Raw genomic sequence first — 13,933 nt, 5'->3', positions numbered from 1 at the left:
AGGCCACACGCAGAAGGAATAGGTGCTCTGAGCTGCACTATGTGGGGTGTCCCCTGGGTCACCCTCTGTGGGGTCCGGGGACTGGGGATGGATCAGCTCCCACCAGGAGCTGAAGGGGGGCCCCAGCAAGGGAGGGGGGCACTGCCCGAGATGTAGCTCCTCAAATCCAGAGTAGATCCGATCCCACCAGCAAGGAAGACCCCTCCCTAATCCGGGGGCTCCAAGCAGGAGGCGGGTGCAGAGGGGACAGAGTGGCTGGCGTTGGTCGGATGACCTCTATCTGCAAATGCTGAGATCCTTCCTTGTCTGTGTCAGGGCGGCTCCCAGGTTGACTTAACCCTCTCTACAAGCCTGAGGCAGGCACTTCTAGTATCTCTGTTTTATAGCTGAGGAAACTGAGGCATGGAGTGGGAGTGACTTGATGGGGGGATGTGATGGCCCTGGTGAATGACACGGGACACCAGCCGTCCTTGAGGTGGCAAGACGGCACCTCAGGACCAGTGGAGATGGTGGACTGGGGGCTTCCGCTGGTGGGCAGAGGGCATGGGGTCCCCGTGGAGGGGCAGAGCCAGACCAGGAAGCAAGAGCAGGGGCCCCTTTGCCCCTCTTCAGAGACGGCCTCTTCCGCTGCCTCCTCCAAATGCAAAAATGAGAGCGCCTTCCTCCCCCTCTCCCAGCCTGGGCTCAGCCCTCTCTGCACCTGTCCTTCCTCCACCCGAGCAGGACTGGAGTTCGTAACCTGGAGTCCCCTCCAGCTCACACACCCGAGGACACACATTCCCTGTGTGTCCATGACAAGGGTCTTTGCAGCCCCCAGACCCCCTTCTGGCCCGGGGAGGAAATTTTTCAGTAGGAAACATGTTCTACTGAAGTCTGCCCAGCCTGGAGAAAACTCAGGTGATGAGCGAGGCGGACGTAGGTGACGAGTGGCAGGATCTTACCAACACCACGGCCCGTGCCTCCTGGAGGCCAGGCAGGGCCTTTCCTGGAATGATCCAGCCTCCAGGACAGTCACTGCCCCCGGCATGGATCTTGGCCTGGCAGTGGAGCTGAGCTGCCAGGCCCGACCCTGCCTCCCCCTGGGACGGCCACACTGGGCGAGGCTGCAACCCTCTGGTGGCCCCAGGCAGCTCAGCCGCCTGGACTTATTCCATGCCTGGTGTCTTCTGGTGGCTTTTCTGTTTGGACTTCCAGAGCTGTGGCCCATCATAAACCCAGGGGCCCATCTACCAGTGGGATGGGGGTCCCCCTGTCAGGCAGCCCAACCCACCTGGGTCTGAGGGGCTCCCCACCGCCTTCCTGACTTCCTGTGCCTTTACCTGCAAAGCCCCAAGCCCACCACTGGGCAAACGGATTAACAAACTGGCCACATACAATGAAATATTCTCACTCCACCATTAAACAAACCGAATGACTGATAGATGCTACAACCCGGAGGAAATGCCAAACCTGCCGAGGGAAAGAAGCCAGACAAACACTCATACACTGTGTGGTTCCATTATATGGAAGCCCTGGGAGGAGGACAAATCACAGAAACAGCTGCAGATGGGTGGGCGCCTGGGGCTGGGGGGCCGGGGCTGATGGCTCAGGGGTGCAGGGCTTCCTTTTGAAGGGCTGAAAATGTTCCCCAATTGACTGCAGTGATGGGTACACACATCCATGAACACAGTGAGCTCCCACTGAGCTGTGCGCTTGGAGTGGGGGTGTGGTGTGTTATTTATGTGAAGTACAACTCAAGGAAACAGTTTCACACAAAACCCAGGGAAGGGCCTCACCTCTCTTGGCCCCGGGCTGCTGAAAGGGGAGGGGGAACCACAGCGTCCCTCTGAGAAGACGTAGAACAAGCCCCCCCACTCACGGGGGCCTGCGCTGGGGCCCCCAGTGCTGTCGAAGCCCCAAGTGGGCATGCACTGCTTCTGTGGGCCCGTGGTTTCTGTCTGCCCAAGTGGACTGCAGGGCCCACAAAGACAGAAGTTGTGACTGGCGTGCCCCACGTGTGGGACAGCTGTAATGGCAGCCACTGGCCATAAGGCACATGGGACGTGGCCAGTGCAGCTCGCGCTGTGCTGGGGCCTTACGGGCACCTGGTGACAAAAACTCAGTGCCGTGCAAAGAACGTAAAATAAAATGTCTCGTTTACAATTTCATGTGGATTACATAGTGAATCGAGCATAGTTTATCATACACTAAACAAATTATTAAATTATTTCCACCTGTTTCTTTTCACCCCCTTTTTTTTAAAATAAGTTTTATTGGGGAATATTGGGAACCAGTATGTTTCTCCAGGGCCCATCAGCTCCAAGTCGCTGTCCTTCAATCTAGTTGTGGAGGGCGCAGCTCACTGGCCCATGTGGGATTAGAACCGGCAACCCTGATATTCAGAGCTTACTCCCCTCTTTTCACCCTTTTTAATGTGGCTACTAGACAATGCGAAACTACGTATGTGCTCAGATTCCATTTCTACTGGACGGCACTGGACTGGATCCTCAGTCAGTGTCCGCCAGACTAACGCGGGGTCGCAAGTGTTATTGCTATTATTATTAACGCCTTCTTTGGGGGTGCAGAGTGTTTCTCAATACAAAGTGCTCACTCGAGTGGTCTGCTGAATGAATGGAGTAGCAGACGAATGAATGAATGAATGAATGAATGAATGACAGAGATGGGTGTGATGGGGGCTGGACGGCTCTCCCAGGTACCATTCGGGGGACAGGATGTGAGCTGGCCACTCCTGCTTGCACGAAGCTGAGAGCCTGGTGGTTTCTGGGTGGGGAGGGCAGGGAGGGCAGGGGTCCCCGCCTGCCCACGCCCCAGAGTCCCCATGGTCCCTCTCTCCCAGATGACAGCCACGGCCCTGCCCGTCGAGGCCCTGGGCTGCAGGCAGCCTTCCCCCGTCCCGGCCTCAGCTGTGTCCCCGAGTGGGCACAGCCCAGCCCTACGCTCCAGGTCTGTCCTCCCGCCTCTGGCTGCCTGTTCAGGAGAAACAGGAGGCAGCCCCACGACAATGCTGTTCAGATTTTAACTTGTCCACATTCTTTGCTGATCTGAGGCGGGTGCCAGAGAATTAGTCACTGAACCTACAGGCTGATAGGATCTCTACACCCAGCTGCCCGCGAGCGAGAGGGAGCCGGGCTCCCAGCAGGCAGGCCCTGAGCATGCGGGCAGCTGATGAGATGGGTAGAAACTGCTTCGCACGCCGCAAACTCAGAAACCCCTCTGTCCCTGTCCGCCCTCCAGACCCGCAGCCCTCTTCTCTCTGGCCCTCTTGTGGTCTGGGTGTCTGGGAGGCTATCTGACCTCCGCAGGGGAGCCGGACGACACTGGCACTGGCCAGGTGGATGCTGCTCCTTCCATGGGTCCTGCTTCCCAGGGGTGCCTCCACCCGCACCCCCAGGAGGCGGCAGAGCTTCTGTCCTGTGCAGCAGGGAGCCCACCTAGTATCAGGAAACCTGGCAGCTTGCGAGGCTCCTGACAGCCCCCCTCCCACAGGAAAGTCTCTGCACAGCTGGGGGACTTTGCCTGGCCAGCCCTGCCTGGACCAAGAGCGATGGCAGGGGAGCCTGGACACCGGGCAGAGGCCCAACATGGTGTTGTGGACGCCCAGGCGGGGTGGGGGTTCCTCCAGAACCAGAGGCCCCGGAAGCCGGGCAGTACCCACTTGGCAGCAGGCAGGGACCCGGCAAAACCAGGACTTTTTTGGTTTGTTTTGTTTTCAATAAGAACTCCCAAGAGAGTGGGCTAATTAGGACACGCCTGGCCTGCGGCGGCCCACATGTGTCTACATGTGCGTACAGGGCTCCTGGGCCCGACCCAAGGAGGGCCCGAGCGAGCGAGCGAGCGGGGTGAGGGAGCTGGCGGGGGGCCTTCCCTCCAGGGACCAGGTACAGGATTTGCATCAGGCCGGCCTCTGAGGCCAGGGGCTCTGGAAGGGGCTGGGCCAGGCGTCCAGCAGGGCAGGACGGTACCCCGAGCCTTCAACGCCAGGGCCAGGTGGCCCCTCCAAGCCTTCCGGTCCTTCTGCCCCACAAAGCATCCTGGCATGCTGTGCCAGCTGGGAGCAGAACACTGGGCACCGGGGGTAAGACCTGCCCTCCATGCAGCGTCCTGTGCATGCCCCATGCTCCCTGTCAGCCAAAGGCACTCACAGGCTATCTCCCTGGGGCCACGTGCATGCGTGTGCTCATACACAGGGCGGAACACATGCAGGATGGGGCTGGGGGCTGAGACCTGAGGCTGCGGCCACTGGTCTGCAGATGGCGATGGGTGAGCAGAGGCCCAGCCCCTGGGTGGATGTCCTGAACTGCCTGGGAAGCCCCTCCCTCAGGAAGGGGGGGAGCTGGCCTCTACCAACGATGCAAAAGTCCTAGGAAACCAGGAGGCTGCCCCAGGAGCAGTGGGGTGGTGGGGCGAGGCCCAGGGGGCTGCCCTTGGGGGTGACCCATCCTAGCTCCCACCACAACGGAACCCTACCGCCATGCCGACAGTCTGGGCCTCCTGTGGGGATCAGGAGAGCCCAGAAACACTAACCTGTGTCTTTCCAACAAGAGGAGTTACTCGTGCCCAGGACACTCCCCAGATCCAGGGAGCCCACCTTGCCACACGCACACATCTCACCTCATCACACAAAAGCCCAACATGGTTGGGGCTGCAGATGAGGAAACTGAGGCTGGGCCAGTCACGCCAGGGAGCAGGAAGGGGACCCCGACCCCCAATCACTCACTCAGAGGACGGTCTGAGCACCAGGATAGGGTGAGCGGGACGCCCCAGGACCCCAGAGACATAAATCATTTCACACCTATCGTGTGGCACCTGGCACCCAACTGGATGCTCAGAAACTCAGGGTTGAGTGAAACAGACCCCAAAACTCAAACAGACCCCAAAACTCATGTGGGCCCAGCACACCCACTCCTGTTCTGGCCACCTCCCTCTGACGGCAGGGGCGTCTCCCCTGCACCCTCCTCTGCCCCCACCGGAACCGCCGGTGAACTTGGTCCTTCCTGCTCCACGGGGTTGGCCCTTCCATTGTGACCTGCATTTTACAAGTATCCCCTTTTATGTGTTTATCGATGTAAAAATTGGAAACCACCTCAAATGATTTTGGCAGATATAGATGGGAAATAAATTGTGTTAACATCTGTGTCCCAGCTCCCTCCTGAGCACCCACTTCCCAGCGTCCACGGCCACGCCAGCAGCCACAGAATGTCCAGCGAGTGAAGACGGGCTTTGACCAAGCAGATTATGTAGGTGCCACACACAGTGTTCTCGGGGTGGAAATTATTTTTCCGGGGGCCCAAGCAGGCCGAGCTGCTGGCAAAGGTCGAGGTCCCTCTGCAGTCAAACCTCCCAGGGGACCCATCAGAGATGGGCCCTTGGGGACCTGGGTGCAATGTAGTGTGTGACGTAAGGAAAACACATGTCAGTAACATTTAACACTCCTCTAGGTGTGTCCCCAGAGGTTCCGCTTCAGGGCGGCTCATCTGGTGAGAGGGACTTGATGGGGAGAGAGGAGGGGCAGCTGGGGAACACGGAGCAGGGAAGAAGCATCTGTTTGCCCCCCACAGGGCGCAGAGGTTCAAAGACAAAGGCCTGCACCTGTGGGCGTTGATTACTGCTCCCGGGGAGGCCCTGCCTCCAGCCACCCTTGGGCACACAGGGCCTTGGCTCGTGCTGTTCCCCTCCTGGGATGCCATTCATCTCACCTCTTTCTAGAAGGCTCCATCTGTCCCTGAGTTCCTCTCCCACTTCTCTGTGTAGCGTGCTGAATGTCATGACACACAGCCAGTGGGCTCGTACCTGGTGCTTCTGTGAGGGCCCAGTAGTTAATACACTAAAGAGCTGAGAGCAGCGCCAGCAGACAAGTACACAGTGTGTCTACTGTTCTCACTACCGAGCCCTCACCCACCTGCCCGGGGGAGCTCGGGCGTGAACTGGCCGTCGAGGAAACACATCGGTCTGGTTCCTTCTTTTATAAGCCAGGGGAAGGCCAGCCTACCCACCCCGCTTTCATCCACACTTCATGCTTTCAGTGTTTTTGCTGTTCATTCAAAGTCTGGTCAGGAGAAACCGTCACACACTGCAGCCCAGCCAAGACCCCAAGGGCCCGTCTCTGAGTGGCTCCCCTGGGAGGTCTGGCTTTAGAAAGACCTTGACCTTCTCTGGCAGCTTGGCCTGCTTGGGCCCACGTCCCCTTCTGCAGAGAATGTACCAGCTGCTCATGGTGTGTGGCCTTCCTTCCACACCCAGAAAGGACTTGAAGGGACTCAGTAAGAAACAGAAGTAACAAAACGACTCAGACAAGTGCAGAAGAGCCTGTCCGGTACTGACGCAGGCAGCTGGCAACCACATGAGCAGGGACCCAGGACCCTACGCGTGTTTCTAGAATTCCAACCATCCGGGGAAGGGAGGAGCGTCCTCCTGGGGTAGGAGAGAGAAAGTTTCTTCGCAGCCCGGAATCTGGGCTCTCACAGGAATGTCTGACGTCAGAGACACGAAACTCCTGGGGAGCAAATGTCTCTCTCTCCACTAGTTGTACAAATCTAGTGAAGACGCTTTTCTACTGTTTCCATTTCTGATTTCTATATTACGGACGCACTGAGTTTCCAGGACACACACAGCTCATGTGAGCAGCTGCCCAGAGGTCAGTCCCCGGCGCCCAAAGTATGTGCTGTAGGCACGAGTGTGCTGCCCTCCTGCAGACCTTATCAGAGCCTTGAGGAGAGCCAGTGTGTGAGGCGAATCTCAGAGAGATGCAGCACGAAGCATTTGCTGACCGGGAGCTCCTCTCCCCTCAGGAGACACACTGGTGGGGGAGAAGAGGACCCGTGCACACACTAGGACAGCACCTAAACACATTCAGCTCTTTAAAATGCCTACAGAGGGCATCTAGCAGCATCTCAGCTGGCCAGAGGAGGGCAGCTCTGCAAAGAGTCCTGTTCCCTTCCCATCAGACACAGGTGACATTCTGGCCCTGGGCAGCGTCGTGGTCCTGCCTCCAGGGAGTGCCAGGACCCCCGCCTGTCCCCAACCCTCCCAGCCCTGCCCCAGCCTGCCTTTCTCCAGTGGCGTGGCTGCGTGGCTCAAGGGCCCACTCTGTTTGCCATAGGAGGCCGGGAGATCTGATGGCAGTGGCTGAGCAGCAGGGTCCCACAGGGGTCCTTGTTGGTGCCAGTTTGCCCCGTGGCAGTGAGCTGGGGCTTAAATGCAGGATTCTAGAGAAGCCTGGGTGGCGCTCCGGCCTGTGCCTGTGTCCCTGCTCCTTTAGGAGGGGCCCAGCTGGGACCAGCAGGCTGCGTGTGCATTTCTAAGAGGAGAGGGGTCCTGTGTGCAGCAATGTTGAAGGGCCCACCACACCAGAAGGAACTCAAGGCTCAGCTTTGGTGTTCCTGATGGGGGGGGCATGGTGGGGGGCGCGTCTGTTTCCCTCTGGCTGTTCACGCCTTTACAAACCCTGCAGCGAAGAGCTTCCACAGGTGTCCTCGCTAAACTTGCTCAGCATGTCGCATCCTTGACCCCAGGGAGGCCCTTCTGGAACCTAGCACATCTCCCAGCCACACTTGGAGCCCGTGGCTGCTTTGTACGGACAGCAGCCCGTGGGAGACAGCCACCTGGGTCCCTGCCCAGGCTCCTCTGCCTTTGGGACCTCTGCCGGGCTCAGGAGGACCACCCAAAGAACCCCCAAATGCCCAGAAAGGGCAGCCTAGCTGCTGAGTTGGTGCTATCAGAGCTCTCCGTCCCTTCAGAGACTCCCGGCAATGGGGAACAAAGACATTCAGAGCCGTTCCAAACAAAACAAGATTCTCATAGGCAAAGCAAAGCCTACTGTGACCTCCCCAGATGTGGCAGGTCGTGCCCGGCCAGGCCCCACACAGCTCCATCTGCTGTGTCCCCCATCCGGGAGCTTGCAGCACCCCTGTACATCTAGTGCTGCACTGAGGCCTTGTCGATGCATCCCCCACCCCCCACATCACAGCCCCAGTGAACTGTCTGAATGAACAGTGTTCTCGGCTCCCCTCCAAGCTTGGCCTCTGCACGCATTTAGCTGCCCACTGCAGGCCCAGCGCACGGCCTCTCCTGGCTCATTCTCACCACACCCCGTGGCCTTTGGCTGGTGGCGCCCTGACCTTCCAGCCCCTTCTCACTCCCTCACGCTCCCGTCCCTGCTCAGAGCCTGCCTACCCAGGAAGCCTCCTCCAGCAGCCTGGCCTGGCTGGCCCCTCCTGGCCAGGGGATGGAGCTGAGCCCACACGGCAAGGCCCACAGGTCGGGAGACTGGGGTCCGAGCCTGCCCTTCACCACCGCCCGACGGTGTGGTCCTGCTCTCTGAGGAAAGCGGGGGGGGGGGGGGGGGGGGGGGGGGGGGGGGGGGGGGGAGGGGGGAACAACATCGGCCGTGGCTTCCTCCTGGGAGCAGAGTGTGGATGTGAACTGGAGGGGCGCTGGGTGCTAGGGCCTCTGTGGTGCCGGGGGCCTCTCCCCAGATCTCCACTGGGCTGGCACCCTGCCTCCCGCGCAGATGCTGAGAGGTTGCCTCCTGGGATGAGGCCCCCGCTCTCTGCTCCCCACTGCTGGCATCTGCTCTGCGGGGTCTCCGTAATCCTCCTCCCCACACGAAACAGGAGCTCAGAGCAGGGCAGACATATGTCGGTTTTATCACCTGTCGGCTACTGCATCATGGTTCAGGTGGGCACCTGGGGACTGGTCTCCAGGGATCTGCCTGGAGCATCCCGGGGAGGGTCCGCCAGGCCCCTGGGGTACCCGCCCTGTGCCCTGCTGGGTCTGCTCTGACCCCTAGTGCCCCCAGGAGAACACCAGACTTTTCTAAAATAGAGTATGGAACTTCAAACTCCCTGATCTTCTCTCGCAGGCATGTCTGGGCTTGGGTGCGACCTCACCCAGAGCTAAGTGACTGACATGCAGTCTGGCTTCAGCTCCAAGATAACCCATCCCACTCGGAGCAAGACCTCCATCCTGCTGGTATTTCCCACAGCATCTCCCGGAGTCTGTGATTAAACGGATGGAAATGCCAACAAGATCTGACATGTGCTGGGGGAAAGGCTCCCTCTCCTCCTGAAAATATGCACATACACTCTCACCCGGGGCTGAGGCAAGCCTTGCCCAATCCTATGCCAGGGCCATGTGGAACTTTCCACACCTCGCACCAGAGAAACGTGCCCCCAGAAGCCCCAGCCCCCAAGGCGTGTGTTTGCAGGACTTCGAAGCCCAGCCGCCAAAGCTCTGCCCGCCTCCACCTCCAGATGGCGATACTGAGACGAGTGAGGACCGAGAGCATCTGCTGGGTCCTGGTGAGGTCTGGGAGGCGCCCTGCCAGGCTCTGTGGAGCTGCCCATAAGCAGGCAGGTGGCCCACGGGATGCACGGCCATAATTTAACCACCAGGAAACAGGCCCCATCCAGACCCGACCTCCCAGGGTGCCAAGGACCTGGAATAAAGGTGGGGCGCTCTGCGATGGGCGGGGTGCCGACTGCCCCCCTTCTCCCTGAGCACCGCTAGGGGCTGGTCAGCCTTCCCACCCGCTGTCTGCAGCCCTGGAGCCTGACCCAGGCGTCACTCTGACAGCCTTTATCCACCCCTTCCTCTGTCCGTTGCTCTGTCCATCCTCCAGAGGCTAATCCAGGCCCGGTGGTCTGGTGGCACCCTCCTCAGGGGGAGAGAGTGAGAGTGACCAGCTAGAGGGAGAATCTGGGTGGTGACGAGTGAGTGAAGGACTCAGGGGTGGGGCAGGGGTGTGCCACCAGCAAGGGCCCTGTGTGAAGGCGACAGGAGCAGGCGCCCAAAGAAAGGACAAAGAGCTGCAGGGTGGGGGGCACCCCAGGCCGAGGGAGCGGCCCGCGCTGGAGACACAGCCCGCACCTACTCCGTGAGAGCTCAGCCCCTGCTTTTCGCACGCCCTCCCCAATTCGGGGCTCCAGAGTGGACAGACCCCAGCTCCTCCCCCCAGCTCTGTGATGGGACAAGCTTCCTGGCAGGGAGGGTGTTCAGTCCTTCCAGAAGCACCTCCTGGGTACCCTCTCAGGTGCTGAGAGGCAGCTGAGGACATGCAGGTGTGGCTGTGCCCCCCACCCCGCCCCCCAGCAAGCAAGCCAGTGTGCAGGGGCGGGGTGGGGGGAGCTTCAAAACAGGCTGAAGACAAAGGCAGCCGGTGGGGCAGGGCAGGGGCAGGGGTGCCCAGGCCAGGGGCTCTGGAGAAGGTATCAGTGGAGCTCTGCCTGCCAGAGGTGAAAGATGCCACCGGGGCAGTGGGTGCGGCCCCCAGAAGGTTCCAGGCTGGAGACCAGTGAGCAGAGGGCCTGTGGCCAGAGGAAGGGCTGAGGGGCAGGGCGGAGTGCAGGACTGGTCAGAGGCAGAGCCTCCACACTGCAGCGGGCAGCAGCCCCCAGGGCTGAGCTGGAGGGAGGGACCTCCGGCTCCTGAGTCAAAAGCAGCAACCGGAGCCTTGTGGGGGCAAGGCACATTCGGACAGGACGCTGACAGACTCCTAATAAACGGAATATTGGGTGTTCAGGAAGGGGGGTCAAGAGCAGCTCCCAGGTTTCCGCCGAGAAGGAAGAGTGGCTTTTCCTCTAGCTGAGACAGGACGAGTCACAGGGGGAAGGTGGGAGCTCAGCTTGAGCCGGTAGGTGAGTTCCTACTGGCCCTCCAGGTGGGGCTATTGACAGGCGGGCAGGAGCCGGAACTGCAGGGACAAATGGTGAACCTGGCGGAGGGGGCAGGAGGCTGGGCAGGAGGAATGTCTCAGGTGCAACAAGCCAGAGTGAGTGACCCCTGTGTCCCCCTGAGTGAGGCTCTGGTATCTTCCTCCTGGAGCAGTCCATCCCACCCTGGTGCCCCGTGGCAGAAGGTCAGGGAGAGGATGCCTTGTAGCTGAGCCCCGTGTCCCCTTTGGCCACTCCCAGCTCAGTCACAGAAGTGTCCCCTGGGGGTTCCCAGAGTCCCCCTCCGTCCCACCTGTCAGCAGCGTCCTCCGGCCAGCACCCCCATTCCCGGCACCGTCTCCAGGCTTCCCAGCCTGCACCTCTCGTCTCCTCTGTGGTATCTCTCCCTCTGCCTTCTCCCATTTGGGGAGCCCTGTGTTGGGCCCCTGCTTCTCTGCCCTCTGGTTACTCACCGCCGACCCAGCCCTGACAGTAAACGCCACCCACGTGGGACTCCCCACTGGTCGTCTCCACCCACCCCTTCCTGCTCCACAGACACATTCTCCCAAGTGTCCAAGTGGCAGCTTCAGACACCGTGGCCCACACTCCTTCCCCCCACCCCAAGGCCCAGGATAAGAAACCATGCGGGTTTCCTGACTCCTCTGCCCCCAATTTGAATGTCATCTTCAAACTGCACCCCTCGTCTGACTGCCTCCCATCAACTCCCCTGATGTCCCGGTCCAGGCTACCTGGTGGCACTTCTCAGGCCCGTCCTGCTCAGAAGGTCAGCAACTCTGGACCCTCCCACCCTCAGGGGGCTTCAGGAACTCCATGCTCTCCCTCCCATGCCCCCCACTTCCTCCTCTTCCTCCCGCCCCCCACTCTGTGACACCTGCTGCTCTTTCTCACCAAGTGATGGCTGACGAGTGTCTCACACACAACACAACCACAGCAGATGCTTACTGTTCTCTCCAAATCCCCTCTTGCAGTTTCCCATCTGAATAAATGGCTCCCTTCACCCAGTCACTTAGGTCAAAACGTCAGTCACCCTTCCCTTCACATCCAGCCCCTCAGCAAATCCCACGTGGACCCATGGCTCCCACCCGGTCCCAGGTGCAGCGTCCGATGCTCCCAGCATCGGCCCTGCCCTCCTGTGGCCTGTTCTCCGCAGAGGGTCCTTCTGGAGCTGTGTGGGATCATGTCCCTTCTCCCTCCGTATGCCTTGTATGCAGTAGGCGCTTAGTAAGTGTTTCCTGACACCCTGATTGTCTCTCCCTTCTGAAGGCCTGCTGCTGCGGCTGCACTGTCTCTGTCTGTGGGAGCTGTCTGTGGAGCAGGGGGTGGCTCCGCTCCACACTACGCAGGGGACAAAGCGCTGTGTCCTGTCATGCTGCTCCCGCACAAGGTGACCAGTGCTCAGGAAGGTGGGTCAGCCCGGTGGGCTCTCAGGAACCACCAGGGTGACCACAAAAGTTTTCAAGTTCAACCTCGCTCTTCATTTGGGGCTTAAGGTGCTTTGGCCCAAATACCACTCCTCTCTTGGTCATGTCCACGCAGTGGGCAGGGTCACACACACTGTCCCTTTGGGACAGAAACAAGAAAGGGAGGCGTTCTCACAAGTCAGCCTGACCCAGCCCAGCCCACCTGGCCGGGGCATGGATACATCAGGGCAGCTCCATAGTCACTTGCTGAGATAAAGGATGAATGAATGAATGGACACAGTTGCCCCTGCTCTCGGAGAAGCCTCGCAATGGCGTGGCTGACCGTTGCTGCCCACAGCTCATGTGGGGCGGTGACGTCCGTGTCCATAGAGCAGCGGGTCCACAGCTCCCACCCCGGCCCCGGGACACACCGCACAACAGCCTCACCACTTCACTAGAGGGAAAAGCTTAGACAAGAGTCCCCCATGTCCCTCAGTACCCACGGCCCCCCCTCTATCTGCCTCCCTGCAGGGAAAACGGCCACGTGCGGGGCAGCTGCATCCCCCCCACCCCAACCTGTTCAATTAGCAGCCTGATACCTGCCTGGCCCCAGGGATCTGGCAAGTCTGGAAATGAGCTCAGGTCCCCGGGGCTCAGGCCACAGGGGCCAGGTATAAGCTGCAGTCCCTTCCTTTCCCTCTGCCAGGCCAGATGTCCCTCTGTGAGGCCAGCTTTCTGCAGGTCCTCGACCTGGAGCTTGGACCCACACCTCGCCAGCCCTCAGCCAGCGAGAAGCACTCCTGTCTGGTCAAATGATCAGGTTCCCAGGTGAGGATGCTCCTGGCCCCGGCACAGGTGTGGTGGCCTCAAGCCCAAGCTCCGGGGAGAAAGGCGATCTCCAGGGGACCCTGAGCCTGGGACGGAGCCATCAACCCCAAGCCAAGGAGCTTCAGAAACCCCCGTGCCTCCAGGCAGCCACCCAGCCCTGACCAGACACCCGCCCGCCCTCCTCTGCCTGCCTGTGGGTCCTGCCCAGCCAGTAGACACTGGTCCCCTGAGCTTCTCCAGGATGGACAGGCACCTGCTTCCATGCTCGGGACCTGCCCCCACCCTGAGCGCCTCCTGCCTGCCTCTGCTCACCCTGGATGGCCACGCCCCCCCTGGCAGCAGGTGCCCGGCCAGGACACAGATAAGAGAACACCCCTCTGAGCCCTCCACGTTGGCGAAAGCCCCACCGAGTCCCCCGAGAAGGATGGAGACAGGGTCCCCCGATAGATCTGAAGGGCGTACCTACCGTGGCGAAGTGCTGCATGGGGTCACTGACGTACAGCATGGTGGGCGCGTGGGGGTCTGCACACGCCGGGGAGCTGGCGTGCTGTGGAACGAGGCATGGGTCTGGGTGGCCAGGGCGCAAGGGGCAGAGTGGCGGCCAGCGGGTGGCGTGGGCCCGGGCGAGAGGCTGTGCAGCTAGCGGGGCAAGAGCCGAGGACGCTGCAGGACAGGTGGGCTTTCTGTTGGCATCCTCTCGCTCGCCCTCTCCCTTAGTCCTGTCAACTCGCTGCATCTAACAACAAAACGGGCGCCCACCCCTTCGCCCTCATGACTATTCATCAGAGCCCAGGCAGGCCTCAGCTTGCCCACTGGTGTGCTGGACCGCACCAAGGAGCTGCCCGGGGAGGGGGCGGCGTACGGGGCGAGCGGCCCGCTCCACAATTAAGCTCCACCCGCTCCATCTGAGACACCGCCCCCGGAGGCCCTGGGAGCCACCAGCCTCCGCCCCTGAACACGAGGGGGCCAGCCCGGGTCCCTGAGACCTCTGTCTGCAAGGCCAGGCCACCCCAAAGGAAGAGATGGTCGGGTGGC

At 60.6% G+C, this 13,933-nt stretch overlaps 1 protein-coding gene across 3 annotated transcripts in view; it reads right to left on the bottom strand.

The window, feature by feature from the left end:
- TP73 (tumor protein p73) overlaps positions 1-13,933 on the bottom strand; it is a 51,814-nt gene that overhangs the window by 21,689 nt on the left and 16,192 nt on the right. Inside the window, exon 1 of one of the 3 annotated variants that reach the window (XM_074334221.2) lies at positions 13,365-13,634. The exons of the other annotated variants lie outside the window; for them this stretch is intronic. Coding sequence (XP_074190322.2) covers positions 13,365-13,634 — 270 coding nt within the window. Of the gene's footprint in view, positions 1-13,364; positions 13,635-13,933 lie in introns of those variants that run through there. 3 annotated transcript variants of the gene reach the window in all.

This window comes from Rhinolophus sinicus, chromosome 14 (assembly GCF_057876585.1).
Source record: "Rhinolophus sinicus isolate RSI-liver-muscle chromosome 14, RSI-T2T, whole genome shotgun sequence".
In the NCBI taxonomy this organism is placed as follows: domain Eukaryota; kingdom Metazoa; phylum Chordata; class Mammalia; order Chiroptera; family Rhinolophidae; genus Rhinolophus; species Rhinolophus sinicus.
This window is presented reverse-complemented; position numbering and strand designations above follow the sequence as displayed.